This window comes from Cetorhinus maximus, chromosome 19, assembly GCF_964194155.1.
Source record: "Cetorhinus maximus chromosome 19, sCetMax3.hap1.1, whole genome shotgun sequence".
NCBI classification, from domain to species: domain Eukaryota; kingdom Metazoa; phylum Chordata; class Chondrichthyes; order Lamniformes; family Cetorhinidae; genus Cetorhinus; species Cetorhinus maximus.
The window spans coordinates 32,258,037-32,277,568 of NC_135897.1; the positions used below are offsets into that span (position 1 = coordinate 32,258,037).

General features: G+C 44.0%; 1 protein-coding gene across 5 annotated transcripts in view; it reads left to right on the forward strand.

The window, feature by feature from the left end:
- The window catches only part of nmnat3 (nicotinamide nucleotide adenylyltransferase 3), a 115,954-nt gene extending 103,444 nt beyond the window's left edge, over positions 1 to 12,510 (forward strand). For 3 of the 5 annotated variants that reach the window (XM_078563668.1, XM_078563667.1, XM_078563670.1), the window contains one exon: positions 11,935 to 12,510. In XM_078563668.1, the coding sequence (XP_078419794.1) occupies positions 11,935 to 12,344 (410 nt within the window). In that variant the 3' untranslated portion in view covers positions 12,345 to 12,510. The remainder of the gene's footprint in view (positions 1 to 11,934) is intronic. The other 2 variants (XM_078563669.1, XM_078563671.1) reach the window with 1 other exon arrangement.
- Positions 12,511 to 19,532: the final 7,022 nt, after the last annotated feature.

The following is a 19,532-nucleotide window of genomic DNA, read 5'->3' on the forward strand; positions in this document are numbered from 1 at the left end:
TATGTCTTTGGTACCAATGTGGACCACCACCTCTGATTGTTCATGCTCCCCCAGAAGAATTTCCGGTCGCTGGTCAGTGACATCCTTGTCCCTGGCACCAAGGAGGCAACATGCCATCCTGGAGTCACGTCTACAGCTGCAGAAATGCCTGTCTGTTCCCCTAAATAACGAATCCCCATATCACTATTGCTCTTCCTCCCTTCTTGTGCAGCTAATCCACCAGCAACACCACAGACTTGGCTCTTACTGCACTCCTGTGAGGAACCATCGCCCTTACCAGTATCAAAAATGGAAACCTGGTTAGTAAGCGAGATCAACACAGGGAACTCCTGCACCACTTGCCTGGTTCTCTTAGACTTCATGGTAGTCACCGGTTCCTTCTCTGCCAGCATGCGCCTAACCCGTGGTGTGACCACCTCCCTAAACGTGCTATCCACATAGTTCTCTGCCCCTTGGATGCACCACAGTGACTCCTTGAGTTCCAAAACATGGAGCTCAAATTTCTTCAGCCACTGACAATCCCTTCAGATGTGTTGTCTAGGACCGCATGGTGTGTTCATGATTTCCCACATACTATAGGATGCACATTCCACTTGGCTGAGCTGCCCTACCATTCCTTAAATTCTACAAACTATTTATTGTAAGTAGAGTAAGCAGAATAGCTTAGCAGTTACTCACCAATCAATCAATCAGTTTCTTCCTCTGTACTGAAGTAAGAACCAAATGTAGAAAAATGCACCTCCTTCCCCTCTTCACCAAACTCCTTCACTGACCAAACTCCCAGCTGCTCACTCTGTAAAGTTGCATACAGTCAACATAGTATTACATTATGCATAAGATTTGATTTGAATGATTGCGCAAACATCTTCGTGCCTCTGATTTCATGTGTTCCTTCAGAACCTTTTATTTTTCTCCTTTCCTGTGTCTTAGGCATCTTCATTTAATAGAGCTTCTCTGGGAGGATTGAGCTTGTGTCTGCTATCAGGGCTCTACAAGCGCTGCTGCAGAGCTGACTGCTAAAGGATGTGTGGAGTGACTTGTTCTCCAATTTTCTTCCCCTCCCTCTAGAGAACTGTTTAGCATGAATTTGCATGACTGATGGATTCATTTGGTAAGTTTCTCTCCATTGACTCAGGAAGATGCGAATTCAAACCCCAGACCTAGCCCCGTGTTCATAATCTTGGCAGCTCTTCCAGTGTAACCCTGAGAAGTGCTGCATTGACCTTTGAAGGGGATGTTAAATCCCGGTACAACATGCCTATTCCAGTGGTTTAAGTGGATGTTCAAGATCCTGTAGAATAATTTGAAGAGAGGCAGGAGGTTCCCAGCCTGGCAATTCTCATCCTTAACCAATACCACTTAAAACAAAATAGAGAAATTGCTTTTTCATTTTACGGGTGTGTTGTTTGTGCAGAATGTCTGTAAAAGGTTGTTTGTACAGAAATGCTTGTTGTATGCCTACACAATAGCAACTTCACTCAAAAACTAATTCATTTTGTGGAGGACGTTGAGAAGTGTTATCATGGTAAGGTGCAATATGAACACAACTATTATTTCAGCTTTCCTTTTGGAATTCGATGTCAGGAGATCACCATGGCAGTGCACGTGGTAGCTCAATTTCTTTGACCTATATAATTTATCAAATTTGATTGCAATTTAAGGGAGAGGGAAAACTTTTCAAAACTGTCCATAACAGAGCATGTAGTGAAAATTTCCCTTCGGAATCAGTATGGAAACTCTTGCAGAGAAATTTTCCACACAAGCCGTTCCTAAGTAAAATCTCTTCAACAATGCAATATGACCTCTTAAATCTACTCTCAGCTGAAGCACAGTAAAATGTCTTTTGTTCAGTCTGCTGGTTTTTCTCACTAACCCTGAGGGGTATGCATTTAAAATAATTATCTGTAGATCCTTTTTCAGAATGGGTTTGTTCTATAAATGGGCACTGAGGAAGCATGGAGAATGGTATTAATTTTCAGTCGGTCCTTTTGCAAATGCTTACCCTTGATGAGTTAAGAGGATTGACTATGCTTTTGTGAGGGAGAGGAAGAAGTACAGAGATTATTTTCAAGAAAATACTTGGGTCAGCAGCACTGTTTCTTTGTTGAGCAACGAGTTTGAAAAGAACAAAATTTCCAGGGATTTTATACTAGTGAAGCATTGTTCACACATAGGAACCTGTGGTACAAAGAACAGTCACTAAGATATTTTTTATAAGCTTCCAAATTTTCAATGTACGAACTTACCCTATTTAAATAGACTAAATCTACACCACTGCCAGTCCTCAACCAAAGGTGCAAGTATTATGGAAATGCAGACTGTTCAATATATCCACAAAAACTATAGACATTAGTATTTTTATGTTTAAAAAATTATGTGTATTGTTAGCAGTCTTCAGTTTTAGTCTGAGACAAATATTAATTTGAATTGCCAAATTAAATGGCAGGGGATGGTGGAGAGAATTGGGTACTTTATCATGATGCTTTAGCCATCATGGTGTGGGCAAGCTTGATGGACCAGCTTCTCCTGTCAACTGAGTATGTTCATCATCATGATGTTCTCTGCCTTAAAGCAGGTCCTTGGTGATCATTCACTGAACCATTGCTATATGTTGTAATTTATACTATGGATTGGGTGAGGAGGCAGGTCCCGAGTCTACTTCAGCCAGAGTGGGGATCAAACCCAGTGCGGTTGTCATTAACCTGATCCACGCTAACCATTTAGCCAACTGAACTAATCAGCATTCCACCCCCCTCCCCACTCCACCCCCACACGTGCATATGTATTCATAAAACTAATAGACAACAAAAATAATCAGATTCAAGCTAACTGCTGATTAATTTTGTTCATGAAGGTACTTGTTTAGGATATTTTAAGATTTGACTGGTAAATTGGCAAGGAGACAATGGGCCAAGCCTGCCTTTGTTTACCAGTATGAGATGGAATCTGGTATTAGAGTGGGTTTTGACTGACAGATGATGAGATGAAGTCCATGCTTGAGATCCTGCTGGTAAAATGGAAAAACAATGAATGTAAACATCATGCTAATACCTTAAATGAAAAACAGAAAAATCAGGAATAATATATTAAAAAACTAAACGTCCTTGAAAAGGGAAAGTACAAATGAGAACAGCATCAGTGGAATGTGCAAAGCAAACAAAATAAAAGCAGCCAAAAAATGAAATGAACTAAAGAACAGAAGAGCATACGAGGGAAGAAAACCACAAGAACCAAATTGGATTGATAAAAGTGGCAAGGAAAGAAGAATTAGATAAACTGAAAATTAAAAACAAAATTAACTGAGAAAGTAAAGAATATTATATGCAAATGGATGCCTGAATGAACCAGACCAGAAAGGTGAAGTAATGAATTCAGAGAAAATAATGATCCTGTAGGGACTTGGAGACCTGTTCAGAATAATAATATCACCCAGTTTTCATGGAGGAATGAACCAAGGACACTCACTGTGCAGAGACCAACATCTGTCTTAGTGCCATGTACCAATAATGTTGATCTGTAACCCTATAGGAGATGAGCTTGAGTTCACCAGTGTGTTATACTTTTCAAGAGTAAAGCGTTCCTTTGGTTAGGATCGGTGCTCATTTAAACTTCAGAAAAGTCTCTATTGAGATTGCTGCAAACCTCCAAGAATGAAGTTAGGAAATACTTCAAAACACAATAAAGGGTAACAGAGGTTTGGAACTCTCCTGCAAACAGTAGTCGATCCTGGATCAACAGTTAATTTTAAATCCGAGATTGATAGATTTCTGTTAACCAAAGGTATGAAGGGAAACGGGGCAAAGCCAAGAATATGGAGCATGAGGGTGGGATTTTCCCCTCATTGCACTGAGGGTGGCAGCGGGCATGAAAAACAGTGTTCTACCGGCCGGCTACAATGGTGAGTTTTCGCGTCGTATTGTCTGCTTCCCGTCGCATTAATTATGCATGCATGGAAAACATGCCGGACCATGGTCGAGCGTCTCTGATTCACCTGCCCTGCCATGACCTCACCGCTTCTCCTCTCGGGGCACCGTATTTAAATGGCACCCGTGCAAAGCTTCTTTATTGTCTGCAGCCCAGGACTGTTCTATGGAAGACATGGCTCCTAAAAGGAAGAGGCATGCTGCTCTGAAACTCAGTGACGCCTCACTGGAATGCCTGCTGGACACAGTTGAGGCCCGCTGCAATGTCCTTTTACCCCTGTGATGGCTGGTGGAGATCCACCAACTTCACCACTCTAGCTTGGGAGGCGGTGGCATAAGTGCTCAGTGTCAATGCTGCACAGAAGAGGTCAGCCTCCCAGTGCAGAAAGAAGATGAATATTCTCATCCGTGCTGCCAGGGTAAGTCAATCATCTCATCACTCTAAACTCTCACACTCACCAGCCCATCACACATTCACTGGCATCTTACACATTCCAGCAAAAGAGATATCACCACTCACTCTCTCACACATATCCATCTGGCCTCATCCCCTCTGCAGTTCGTGAACTCATCCCCTTCATGGTTGCGCTCAACACCCACACATGCCAGGCATCCTTGTCATCTGTCCTGGCATGCGTTCTGCTCACACTCTCCATCTGTCTTTATGCAGGACAAGCTCGAACACAATCAAAGAGAGAGGTCTCAGACTGGGAATGGAGTGGCTGAAATCAAGGTCCTCATTACCTACGAGAATCGAGCCATTGAACTGGCCGGAGAGGGCGGAGTCCCAGCCTGCGGTCACTGTGAGGTGGACGTCGTACACCCAAGTGACATCCTGCACCAGCTCATCCCTCAGACAACCATACTGTGAGTGCATTGGTTTAAAGTCACCTGCCATGCACTAATTATCTCTCCTTTCTTTCATAGGCACCTCTGGAAAGTGCCCAAGGGCACTGACAAGCCAGGCCCTCAGCTCCTAGGATGAGGAACCACAGGAGGGCACCATAGAAGACTCGTCACAGCGCTCACCCACACCCCCCAGCAGTGCAGAGACGCACATCTTGGTGGGACCTAGTTCTAGGGTAGCCTCGGGGTCACAACCTGGTGAGCACAACACACAATCTGGCCCACAGCAGGCGGAGGCAGGGACATCTGAGGTCGCCAGCACTTGGAGGACTGATGGAGGCAAGGAATCTGCTGAGTCCAAGCCAGATGACGAGTCTCCAGACTTGGTCCTAAATCAACTGGTGGAGCTGCAGCGACAATCGCGGGAACATCAGGAGGAGATGTCAGCTGCATTCCTCAGATTACAACAAACGATGGAGGAGTCTGTCTGCCTTCAGTCTGAGGTGATAGTGCCGGTATGCCAAGGCACTGAGGTCGACACCGGTAGGATGGTGGCTGCCATTGGGACCTTGGTCCAGGACATTGATGCTGCACTGTTGCAGCAGCACTCCATCACTGTAGCCATTGGTGGCATCCATCAGTGGTACGCGAGAGGGGAAGGGGGCACCTCAATCTCACTCCAGCTGCTTCTTCTCCTCCTTAAGGAGTCAGCTAGGGGCCCTCGGGCACCCATAGGGAGGAGGACCAGCAGCTGGACACCCTGGGGCCATCCGTCCAGGTGACTCTAGCAGTGTCCAGCCGGTCCTAATTCCCTCTTCCTGTGATCCCATCACTTCCAACTCCACAAGCCGAGGAGGGTGCACCTGCCCGACAGCAAGACGCCCAAAGCAGGCCGGGGCCCTCCAGAGGTCCGCCAAGGTCATCACAGACAACGGCATAGCAGCCAGCAGGCTGCCTGCACCTCTGCCGTGGATGTCAGGGAAGCACCCAGATGTAGCGGTAGGGTTCGGGAGTTAAAAAGATTTAGGAGCACAACGGTGGCATGGGTGTTCACAACATGTGTATGATGTTCATAAATGTAAATAGAATCGCACCCATTTCACATCTCCTCTTGTGTATGCCTCCTTTTTATGATGAGCTGTGTTGCTGTCAATCATGGTGTCTCCCCCAACTTATCACAGATGTCGCTATCATGGGCCTCTCGTCTATGTAGTGTGCTTCCATATCACCACAGTGTGCCCCTTTTCCAGGTCATTCTCAATATCAGTGATGCCTCGACCTTAGTGTTAAGTGTGCTTGTGGAAGGAACCTTGTTCACATGCTTTGCAGGGTCATGTCATGTTTATTCTTGGCTGTGTGAGATTGAGGCAGGGATGTTCTCCTATCTCATCTGCATTGTTGAAAGGTGAAGGTGTAGTGTATAAGGAGAGATGTGTTTACGCAGTGGGGAGGGTCATATATCATGCAACTCCATGTGCTCTCTGTCATCCCACAGAGTTTTCATGCTATGAGCCCAAATTCAGAGCTTGTGTGCGCTCCTGTCTGGCAACTGCGTTTCCGACTTTCCGAGTGTACATCTGTCACCTCAAGGTGCCGAAGCTCTGCTCCTCTCAGCCACATTATTGCCCTGGCGCTCAAACCTACAACCTTGAGCATTTCTCAACCTGTAATTGTCTGGATTGTGGCCACAAGCCTCTCGTCACAATGTTGATGCAGCGCCGGGCGTCCCATCACCTAAACACTCGCTGAGACGGGTGGTGCTGATTGAAAATGGTGATATTTGGCGATCAGTAGAACCTTCGAGCATGCTCTGGAAGCACACATCATAGCTTTAGACAATGTTGAGGGGAGCAATGGGGTAGGAGTGAGGATGTACTGAAGCTGAAGTCTGCTCTTTACTAGCAATGTGTGACCTTGAGGGCCTCATGGTGTCTGAGCATTTTGGAGTTCACAAGGGCCAGAGCTGGCTGTGAGGGCACATTGTTTTCTTAAAGAGGAGGGCATTTTAATGTGGTCGAATGTCGTCATCCTCAGGTGTTCCACATTCATAGGAAGGTGATTATAAAAGCCGGCCAGCATCCCTAACTGAGTGTGCCGGATGTTAATGTGATAGAGAAGAAGACGAACACAGAGGATTGAGTCATCTCTGATTAGATGCACACCTGCAGAACATCCTCACCTATCAGTTTCACCATCGACATTATACAGAATGTGCTGTCTCATTGTTGGAGTTGGATCTCCTTGAGGAACTTTGTCACATTGAAGGCATATAGCTCCGAGCCCACTGAGGATAGTGGAACAGCTCCTGCCTCTTGTAGACTGCCATTGCGACTGGGATGCTGGAGAGATGCTTGAAGAGGCTGCACCTTCTGAAATCTGATGCAGGGACTCCCTCCTCCAGTTAGTAGCTCATCTCAGCAAGGACACGTGCTCCTGTGGAATCACCACCCTTCAAATGATCAGGACAGTGTGAGCCTGATGTGTAACTATTCACTCTCATATATTGAAGTGCGTGATTGAAATGAGAGGAATAGCAACACTAGTGTTCATGTTGGCCCATGATAGAGGGCACTTATCCAAGAAGGTACTCATTACAACTTGTCATCCTCCTCATGGAATCTGGTGGCTATAAGAGCCTCACACACACACACCTGCCTCGTCTGGCCTGTGCTATGGCCTCTTCCCCTGTAACCTCGGCTTCCTCCAACTCAATATCCTCATCCCCTTCGATGTCCTCCTCATCAGAGGAGATGTGCAGTTCCTCCATGTCGACATCTGGCAAGTCCTCCCCCCTTTTCAGTGCCAGGCTGTGCAGCACACAGCAAGTCACGATGATCCGTGAGACCCTCGGGGCTCTTCACCAGATCTGTCCAGGCATCAAAATCGCATCTTTAAGATGCCTATGATGTGTTCCACCAATGTTCGGATAGTGGCCTGAGCTTTGTTTTACCTTCCCTCTGCAGGATTCTGAGGCCACTGCATCAGCCATGTCCTTTGCAGGTACCCTTTGTCACCGAGGAGCCAGCCCTGGATCCTGTGTACTCCCTCAAATATGTCTGGGATCTGCAATGTACTCAAGGTGTATGAGTTGCTGACACTCCCTGGGTATTTGGCACAAACCTGCATGATAAGTTTCTTACAGTTGCAGAGCAGCTGTTTATTGAGCGAGTGGTGGCCTTTCCTGTTCATGTTTCAGAGTGCCTGTTGCCAGGGAGCTTTTATAGCCACATGTGTGCAGTCAATGGCACCCTGCACCTGTGGGGATCTGGAAATCTCAGCAAAGCTCAGTGCTCTGGCGTCCTGGCTTGCTTAATCTCTGTAGAAGTTGACGTAATTGTGGGCCTTGGCAAAAAGGGTGCCTGTGACCTCATGTATTTGTGAGTGGATGCTTGAGAGATCCCACAGAGGCCCCCAGTGGAGCCCTGGAAGGATCCACTCGTGTAGAAGTTCAGTGTGGCCATTACTTTCAGAGCCGCTGGTAATGGATACCCTCCCAGTCCCCATGGTGCCAATTCCTGGAGAATGTGGCAAATGTGAGTCACCAGATCCCTGGACGTGTGGAGGCGTTGGCGACACTGTCTCTCGATCACCTGTAGATAAGGCAGGCGAGTTCTTCACTTCCTCAGCCTTGCGAGCCACCTGCGCACAATGTTTCTGTGAGCCTCTGCGTCTGGAGGGGACCCTGCTGCTCCTTGGCCTTGAAGGTTTTGCTCCACCCTTTGGTGAGCCGGGCATCTCCGTTGCAATCTTCTCCTCCTCTCCTGCCTGTATGTTATTATGCAGCAGCAATAAATCCAGGCTCCATCTTCCTGATGGTCTCCCTTCTGCAGCATCAATGAGAATCAGACAAGAGTCAGCATTAGTCTCCAAAGGTCCTATTTCTGCTGATGACTCATCAGTGAATATGGGTTTTAGGGCTTTGTCCCCATGTCGACAACTACTGGCCCTTGAAATAAAGGCCTGTGCGGGGTGTGTATCAAGGTGCTCCAGCACCACACCACCCTCCCCACCACCTTTACATAACCGACTGCTATGACATTGCTATGGCCCGGCACTTGGATGTGCTGCTTTCAGCCCAGGCACTGGAATCCTCATTCAGTGCACTCTAATACTACATTCTTTAGAATAAACATTAGGGTAAATGTTTAGTCAGGAAAATAGATTATTTGAGGGGGGCCTGAGGCTTCTTTTCTGTGAGCCATCCAGCGCTCTGACTCTAACAGGCTTCTGAAGTTTGTCCAGTCACCCAATTACTCTGGAGTTTGTTATTGCTCTGGGAAATTTCCACACTGTGAACAAGGGGTTAATACAAGGAGATTGATTAGTGCCACTTTGTGGCATTATCTCACATGAATGTGCATCATTGCTTCACTTTCCTGATTCCCTGCATTGTCATTGAAAGGCTCCTAACGTCTCAGCTGTGCATCTCTCCTCATTTGGGAATGCACAGTTCAGTTGGGTGCCCCTTTAATCGTACCCCCAGTGCATGCACCTGTCCTCCAATCCGTCCTCAGAGCCCTCGGCTGCAGAGTTACCCCTCATTTTCATTTTGTATTGCGCCATTGCTGCAGGTTGGAAGATGGTGCTGAGCTCTCACTGCCAGATCAGCTTGGATTCTCCCATATGATTATAGCAACCTCTCCCATCATCACGGAGGAGCTTAATGTTCAGGTTTCCATCCCTCACAGGCCTCTCAATCCTCCCCCTGTAACATCCCATTGTGATTGTGCTGGATATCCGTTTCTTAGCCCCTGAACATTTTGAGATGGATATGCCTAAGCTCCATGTGGACCTCACCCCTCCCCATCTTGTGGTCACTTGCACAGTTAAACATATACCCCCCCAACATATTCTTGGATACCCCCACAGTGCCTTTTTTCTCCATATGTAGACTGCAGATGCCTCCCCGGACTGAGTGTGCCCTTTTCAGCCCAGTATGATGCCAGAAACCCCACAGCCCAAGGCGCATGGTGTTACCACAATGTGCTGCATACAACACGCTGGGCATGACTGAGACAGGACTGACATGCCCTCTCCCTCCCTGGACTGGGACAAAGACAGTCTTTGCAAGCTCAACAATGTAAACTGAAGTGCTTCTTCACTCTGCGATCCTCCCATTCTGGCCCCAAGTGGCTTATGTCATTCTGTAACATACTCTGTCCCCATCCTGGTGCCGAGGACGCTAACCCCCAAAACCTCCCCCCACCATGTATCGGAGTACAACCTTCCCCACTTGTACCCCCCAGCACAACCCTAGCCCTGCTGCCCCTTCCCATGCCTGAGGCCAGTATCCCCCTTCCCCAGTGCAGCCCTAACCCTGCAGCCCATTTAAAGCCACCCCCGCCTTACTGCTGGACTGGTAGGTAGAGACTTGCCTCTGACATGCCCTGAAAGTGATGTTATGCTGCCTGTGAAGCCTGGCGCTGATTAGTGCGAGTGCTGCACAGTGCAAGGTAAGTGAATGAACTTTGAAGTCATGAGCAAAGTGCAGGTTGCCAGGTGCACGTTGCTTATGTACCGTTGTGAAACACTTCATTCTAATTGCATGCCAGTGTGCCCTGATGATCCAGCGAGGGGAAATGATTCCAGCAAGAAGCCCTTATAATGAGATACAAATATATTGAAATGATGTACCCGATGTGCTGCGGCGGGAAATGTGGCCTACCATTGAATGCTGCAGCGCACAATCGCAAACTGGTTTTACGACGACGTAAAACCGATTTTTGGCCTTCTCGTGGTATTTTCCGCTCCCACCTGCCATGATGCACGCCATAGACGGGAGCAGAAAATCCTGGCCTAAGTTGCAGATCAGCCATGAAGTCATTGAATAGCAGAACAGGCTCAAATGGCTAAATGGTCTCCTGCTGTTCCTATCTGCCATACATTTTGCTTTATCATGATAGGCTTCACTCACACAAGGTTCTTCAACTATTGACTGTGAATGTAGTCCATAATTTTGTGTTTTTGCGTATTTGCTCTCCTACCCTCTTGAAGGTTCTATTTCCATGGCCCAAGGTACTTCATCCTAATTCTTTATGCCTAAATCCAGGCAATGATGTTTAGCAGATTATTAGCCATACTTGCCATCACAGCCAAGCCTAATCCTGATCTCATGCAAACACCACATATGTTGCCTCCAGCAAGAGTCAATAGATTGCAATCAGAAGTTGCAGTCCTAACATGTTTTCCCTCCCTAGCCCCGGGTATCTGAGGGAATGAATACCCCTACTGCTTCACCAGCTGAGATCAGGTAACTCAGCACTGAATGGGAATCAATCTTGGGACCTTTTGACCTGGAGAGCTCAATTATATACTGTCTTGTATTTTCTGTTAATGTGAGATGGGAGTTCTGCCTGCCACAAGGATGTGCCCTTAACCCTAGCTGATTTTCAGGTTCAGCTCATTTCTGGGGATGGGGACCAAGAGAGGCAAGGAAAGGGCAGAATCCGTTAGAATAGGAGGTGGAGCTCTTCTGCAGTTTAGTGTGGGAGATGACCTCTGTGCTGCCCAGTTAACTTTTTTTTAAGAAAATTGAAAATTACAAATACGCACCTACATGAATGCAATCAATGGTCCTACAAAGGTTTCTTTGCTGTTAAAATGTAAAAGTCTCCTCTGTTGCCCTTAGCAAATTGGGGTGCTAGAGATGATCAAGCATCCCTTGCACCTATTGTTACTATGGCACAAATGATGGAAAATGAATTGGATGACCAATGTGCATTATTTGCAACATGCCTGCCCACCTATGGTGGATGGATTGTTTGTTCCCCCATCACCTTTAATAGGAAAACCCAGAAGCGGCAGGGGAGAGCTTGCAAGCTATGGAGCGATTCCCATAAGCTTGAGTTCCATCAGGAGCTGATGTAACCCATGCAGAAAGTTCAGCCTTATTCTTCAACAGCTTTGCTATTAGGGAGCAGAAGCATGTCCTTCATACAGAGGAACAAATAGGCTCCCAGGCTCAGTGGTGATATTAAACACATATGCTAGGCACTGCTTTAGGTTGTTTCACAGCACTGTGTTGCATGTTATGTTATAATGGAATCTGTTGAAGCATATTCTGCCTATCAGTCTAAAACATCATTCGCCTTCCAGGTAAACATGTTTTTATCACAATTTTTGACTCATTCATTGATGTATGGATTCTGTGTTTATCTCCCCGCAGTTGTACCAAGGCTGAAATTACTTTGTGGAGCGGATGTTTTGAAAACGTTTGACATTCCCAGTCTGTGGAAGGACGAACACATTGAGGAAATAGTTCAGAAATTCGGTCTGGTTTGTATTAGCCGTGGGGATGTTGATCCACAGAGATTTATTTACGAATCTGATATCCTCTTTAAACATAGGCGCAACATCCATGTGGTGAGGGAATGGGTAATGAATGATATAAGTGCCACTCACATACGCCGTGCTTTACGCAGAGGACACAGTGTGAAGTACCTGCTCCCAGAAAGTGTCATTGACTATATTCAGCAGCACAATATATACACTGCAGAAAGTGAGCAGCAGAATATTTATGAGATCCTGCAGCCATTAAAATCTCAAAGCAGCATGATAAATATGCTAAATGATTAAAGTATAATTGATAATTTGGTTTGTCGGAGTCAACAAATGTTTTGTAATTCAAATAAAAAAAACAGTTCTTTGAAAATGTCATAATTGTGTAGAAGAAATTCATTTACATTTTAACTGCATTTCTCTATTATTACCTGAAAAATTCATTAAAATTCATTGAGTTTAATTAATGGGTCATTTTTCAATATGGAATTCAGGTCACTGTAGAGAAAGAATAGCAATAGAGAAAATGCTGGTATAACCCAGGCTATGCTTGTCTAAATGTTCAGCTCACCCAGCCTATTGGGTCACTGAGATGATGCAAGAGAAAAAAAGGAAGGGAGGAAACAATAAAGTATCTTGCAATCAGGATTTATTATGACAAATAGATTCAGAATTCTGTGGTTTTCCTCTAGTTATCCCAAAATTTGCACTAAACTTCCCATTTTTTCAATTCTTTCATGGGGTGTGGGTGTTGCTGGCTGACCAGCAGTTGTTTCCCATCTCTAATTTCCCTTGAGAAGGTGATGGTGAGCTGCCATCTTGAACTGCTGCAGTCCATGTGGTGTAGGCACACCCACAGTGCTGTTAGGAAGGCGCTCCAGGATTTTAACCCAACGATAGTGAAGGAACGGCGGTATAGTTCTAAGTCAGGATGGTGAGTGGCTTGGAGGGGAACTTTCAGCTGGTGGTGTTCCCAAGCATCTGCTGCCCTTGTCCTTCTAGATGGTAGAATTCACGGGTATGGAAGGTGGTCGAAGGAGACTTGTATATGTTACACGCTGCTGTCATGGTGCAGCGGTAGTGGAGGGAGTGAATATTTTAGGTGATGGGTGCGGTGCTGATCAAGCAGGCTGCTTTGTCCTGGATGGTGTCAAGCTTTTTGAGTGTTGTTGGAGCTACACTCATCCAGGCGAGTGGAGAGTATTCCAGCACACTCCTGATTTGTGCCTTGTGGACAGGCTTCGGAAGCTACAGTACACTTAAACAAATGAGAATTTTGCCAATTCTTACCTGTAAACAGCAACATATTTTTTCAAGACTCAACTACTTGTATAAATAATATAACATTTATCTCAATGTTTTCCATTTTTACATGGGTAGAGTTGGTGACTGATGATTGGCTGAAGTCCACTTGCAAATTGGATCCTCATCTGTAGTTCATTGAAATCTTGATCTAGACATACCATTTCCTATTGGCAAACTTTATCAGGATCAGACATACTTTTATTCCAAATATATTTTTATTTCAAGTATTCAAAATCCCTTTGTCTGATTTATATTGATTTACAAAGTTGACAAAGTGAATCAGATCACCCTCTTTGCACATCATGCATGGCGGCAAAATACTACTGGTAACCTTTAACAAGAAGCATATTTTTACTACAAAGTGATTTTTGTTACAGTTTTACTGTGAGCTACATTCCTGTCAGTAAGAGTTGTGTAAGAAAAAAATAATTTTTTTCTTTGTTCTAGCTGGTTTTGTTATAGAAAATCCAAGTATAATTTCATGGAAAAACTAGAATTTCATTTTTTTGTTATCAGAAAAAAGTCAGATGCGATCTATTGGCTCATTTAGTCACAGTATTAATAATAAAAATTTGAAGGGCAGAATAAGGCCTTTGAAAGAAGGTGGCCTAATTCCTTTAGCTGACTCGCCTGGTGACACTTCAATATGAGGCTCACTTCATGTCCAGAGAAGGGATGCATAATTGGTGCAGGTCAGTCCAAATTTAGATCCCCTGACTTTTTATATTCATTGTTCTGGTCTCCAAAACTTTCAATATAATTGAACACAAGCAAATCTTTCAGCAGACTTAATTTCACAATCGGGAGAAACTTACGCCGGGCAGTTGATCCGATATCAAAATCAGAATCATTTCCCTTGTGTTTATGGCCTCAAATGGATCAGGATGAATTTGAGGTGTTACTGGATCAGGAATGGATGAACAGGGACAGAAATTGGGCTGGGATCTGTTGGCAGGAAGCTCTGCTCAGTTTACCTGGTAGGTCCATCTCCTCTTATGAGATACTTTCAGAAAATATTTTTGGAGTCTGAACAGCATTCCTTGAAATCTCTTAGGTGCACCATTTAATGGCTTGACAATTATGTTCATGCCCAATCAAGCCTTTTGTTTGCCAGCAGAAGTCGTGTGATTGTGGTATTAACAAACTTAGTGTCCAGCTCACACCGATTAGTCACCCTGTTCAGGATTCATACTGTCCACTCAACTCCTTGATGCACCACCATGCATTCACCCATGTAAAAAAATCTCATCCGTCTTCAACAAGGTCAGGTTAGCCTCTCGAAGGATTCTCTCTCACTTCCTTAATTCCAAACACAACTTGGTCTCAGAGTATCGCTTGTGGCATTTTGGTGTTGAATTCTCCCTTTGGTGGGTTTTCATAGATGTATGATGGGGCCATGATTCAACGTTTCTTGCATTCTCCTGTGGAACATGAACCTCTCAAAAGATACATTCTTGAGCAGTTGGCAATGCTGGGAGACCTTCCTCAACAAGAGTTCATGTCTCTAACCATGGCCCAGCCTGTTCAAGTGGAGGAGACTTTGACTGTTTCTTTCCCAGTTACTGGAAGAAATGTCTCTACTTGCATGCGTTCTACCTTCTGGACAAGTTCTGTCACCAGAGAGTGGTTACTCGTGTTCACTTGAATCTCTTCAACTTTTCTGTAACATTCGTGTTATGGATTTCAAGAGCCCAAGGTTGTGGTAGAGTATCTCTGCATAACTTTAAAAACCATGCCAGCTTTCAAGATGGCCACCGAAATAATGAACGTCACTTTAAACAATCACTACCACCACGGCCACAATACATTGATACTTCCTTAAAATAGTGGACATATCCATGCGTGAAAACAAAGGAATCACTTGCTGAATCACACGATGATTATTCATATGCCACGTATGTATAATAAAATATGATCTACATCACTAATACTACTCCAAGGGTCATCTTTGACCTCATGTGCTAAAGTTCTTTAGTGCTAAGTTCTTTCAGGATTGCAGTATCAGCACAGAAGGAAGTAGTTCTGGTTTTGATTGCTTGTTTATGCAGAAGATTTGTGGGTCACAAGAAAGTATAGCCTCTTTAGTGTGTGTTCCAATAGGATATTTTGTTCTGCTGAAAGCAGTGTCAGCACTTCACAGAACCAGTGCTGAGCCACGTGAGACATAAATAATGGCAGCAGACAACTCTACCATATCATATATGTATCTCATAAAAAGCCTTTACTCTCCATTTATTAAAGTTAGCACAAGCAATACACATGAAAAAAGCCCATGTAGTCAAGCTCCAATGTATTAGAGACATTAGAATCAAAAGATGTTTCTAACAAATACAGATTGAATTTATTGATTGTCTCTTGTCAACACTGACATTATTCAAGCAACACATAGGAATGTATTTTCAAGATGTCATCTTCTGAATTGCAATTATTGCCTGAGGAATGGTGGTAGTTAACTGTGAACAATGAACGCAGCTTAGTTTGCATACTTCTTAAGTAGTAGGTGTGTACATTATGATACAAGTGGAAATATAGTGAGGGTCATAGTTCACATATGTTGCTGTGTGATTTATGTAAGATTCTAGTTTCACAAAAATGCTGGCAGTATGATTAGGATAAAAGGTGACACCTTCCACTGCAATAGGACCTAATAGCACACATACTGTATTACAGAGAAAATAATTAGGATATAATAATTTTAAAAAGCAGTTTGCACTAATTACCAAATTACAGTTTGACAAGGTGTTCAACCACTTGGTTTTACTCACAGCAACTGTGAAGTTGCCTAATTACTCCGCTGGTGATGAGAAATTATAGCTTTCTACCCTACCCAATAAGATTAGATCAGGGGGAAGGTGTAGTGGTATTGTCACTGGACTGGTAATCCAGAGACCCAGGCTCTGGGGTCGCGGGTTCAAATCCCACCACGGCAGATGGTTGAATTTGAATTCAGTAAAAATCTGGAATTAAAAGTCTAATACTTTAAAAGTCTAAACCATTGTCACTTGTCATAAAAATCCCATCTGGACCTTTAGGGAAGGAAATCTGCCATCCTTACCTGATCTGGCCTACATGTGATTGCAGACCCACAAGAAATGTGGTTGACTCTTAAATGCCCTTTGAAGTGGCCTAGCAAGCCACTCCGTTCTCTAGGGCAATTAGGGAAGCCTGCAATGCCCACATCTCATGAACAAATAAAAAGAAAATTACAAAGTTAACCTACAACAAACCATTATGTAATTTTTTAATGCATTCAACGTCGTCAGAAGTTCTCCCCATTAGATTCTCAGTCATCAGGTAAGAATTTAAAAGTGTATTTATAATTGTGATCCGAGCTTAGGTGTGAAAATCATTATTGTTAAGGCAACCAAACTGACAAAAATGCTGCAGTTTGAAACTGTCCCGCTGTTTACCTTGGATGTGCTGATTGCGTCTCAGATATTCTGTGAGGCTGGCTTGAAATATCTAAAAAAGCTGCAATCAGTGCTTGTTAGCTTGAGACAAACATTATTCTTTTTCTCTAGGTAGCGTCACCAAAACATGGCTTATGCCATGGTTTTACGACAGGGCAGGGCAAGGAGACAGGCCCCAAATCTACCTCAGCCAGAACGGGAATCAAACCCCATGCTGCTGACATTGTTCTGAACCACACGCTAGTATCTAGCCGGCCGATCTAACCATACCCACCCCACCCCCTATCCCAAACATTATTAAATCTTGAGAAACAAAAGATGCCCATCCAGGTAATATGGGTCACTTGTTAACAAAAGGAATAATGGCAAGAAGTATAGCAACAGGCTCTCAACATCAACCACCTGCAGGAAAATATGTAACGGCCAAATGAAGAGAAAGCATAAGCATTTGACATACATTCACAATTTTCACCCCTCCATACCATATGACTCTGCAGGAACTTTGACCAAAAAGAAGCCTCTTTACACATAGCCTGGTCATATTTTGCATTCACTCATTCAGGAAAATAGCCTGAGAGCGACAAGGTTTACTACTGTTGGGCCTACCCACAATGAGGAGGCTAGTGCAACCCTTGACATTAGTTCTGTGGTGGAGTGCAACCTTTCTCACAATAACTATGCTTGAAGCACATGTAGGACATGTCCCAGTCAGAATAAGTGTACTCAGCCCTCGCCTAAAACTGGAAAAATACTGAGCAGTTTGGAACATAGTTCTGGTAACTTGCTTGGGATAACATTGCTCCCTCCCCCATGCCACTGTCAGCCCTGCCCTCCCCCCTAAGCATCACAGGAAACTGACAATGAAGGACAATCTTTAATGGATTTGACCATTAGCAGGCAGGGCCTCTTTCCCTGCCAGCCCAACCCTTTCCCCACACATTATCCTCTCTGTAGATCGAATTGATTAGAAGACACCAAGAGCAAACAAGCTGGCTCAAAACTTTGACATGCATTGCTCGCTGTACATGCAAAGTCATTCCAAGAAACTTGGATATAATCCTTCTGCAAGCACTGGGCAATGAATATCTATAGATAGTAGGATCATAAAATATACGCACAAATGCATCTATTTTAAATTGGGAAAACCTGAAATAGATCAGGTTATCAGAAAGCAAATTTTAAAAAACATTTTTTACAGTGAGATGATGAGGTCATGATGATCTAAGCCCTGGACAGATCTGTTTGAATTTGCTGCCATTGTCAATCGGATGGTTAACTAATTAGAACAGGATATGAACACCTAAATTCATGTATGTGTAATATATTACAAGTCCAATACCATTTATTAATTGATCTGGTGCCAGTCACTTATATTTATTCAAACTGTCCTACTGTTATGACAATGTGTTTTTTTAAAGCCCAACCCAAGAAAAAGATACAATTTCTAATGCCTTTTTTCCGGCTGGATTTTTATAAAAACAATAAACTGTAATCTTATTAAGAAAATATAAGAAGACTGCTAGCCAGCCAAAATGCATAACCTGCATTCCACCCAAGTGGGATGTAAAGGGAACAGACACTCAAACACCTCTGAGGAATGTGAAAGACCCCATCTCCTGTTGACTTTCACACTATCTTGAAACTTTTCAAAAGTTTCGGTGATGAGGCGTCAAAAATAATTTGTCCTACAAAATAATGACTGCAATAGACGCAGTAATTGAATTCCTCTGGAATATACAGCCAGCAGGACTTTGAAAAATGTTTACCAAACTAGAGGGAGCAACAAAGATGGGAACGCTATATTGAAAGACTGAAAAGAGCATCTCTTTCTCACTCCCTCACAAGCATTGCACACGAATTGCAAAGAACAATCCTGAGAAGAGAAATGTACTGCAAGCCGAGATCTTTTGGGAATAAAATATGAAAATCTGCTCCACAGAACTGCATCCAGGGAGGCAGCTGAACAAAACAGCTGCAATGTGGAATCATCACATCGAGGCCAGCCAAAGGACGGACAGTTAACCGTATATCGCTTTGATTGTTTATCTTCTCTTCACAATCTGTAAAATGTCTTTTAAGTCTAACATCTTAATATATCATCTGCACTAGTGTGTGGGGTCCAGGGAATGTGTGTGCATAAATTGTGGTCATGATATACCTAGTTTTTTTTTTGATTTGTGAAGTAGCTTCAACAAACTTATCTTGTTCTTTGATTTAAACTCAGAAAGCCTGTCTGATTAACCATTTATAATCTGAAAGTGTACATTGTGGGACTCCTGCAGTATTGGCAAAGCACATCCTCTAGAAATTCTCACAAACCCCTGTTACAGCCTGACCCGAATGGTAAATTAACAGAGCCAATTTTTTACCCCACCCTACGTGGTCATAACGTCTACTAGGCTGTTCGGAGTGAGGTAAGAAAACACCCTCCACACAAAATGGATATGTGGTCATTTCCTTCAAACACTGTTGAAGCTGGGGGTCAACTGAAAGTTTCTAAACTGAGCTTGGTAGACCTTTTCTGGGGAAAGATCTTAAGGGTTACAAAACCAAGATGGATAGATGGAGTGAAGGTTCAGATCAGCCATGATCTACTTGAATGTTGCAGCAGATTCTGGGTGGGCATAAATGTTCTGTTTTTATGCTCATGACAGTGTTCCAATTTAGGAATGAAGTGGAAATCACAGATGTGATTCACTGTAAGATATCAGAAATGAGTCTTAACTTATGAGAGAGTAGCGAAGCAGAGTGTCCATGGACAGAGAGTGTT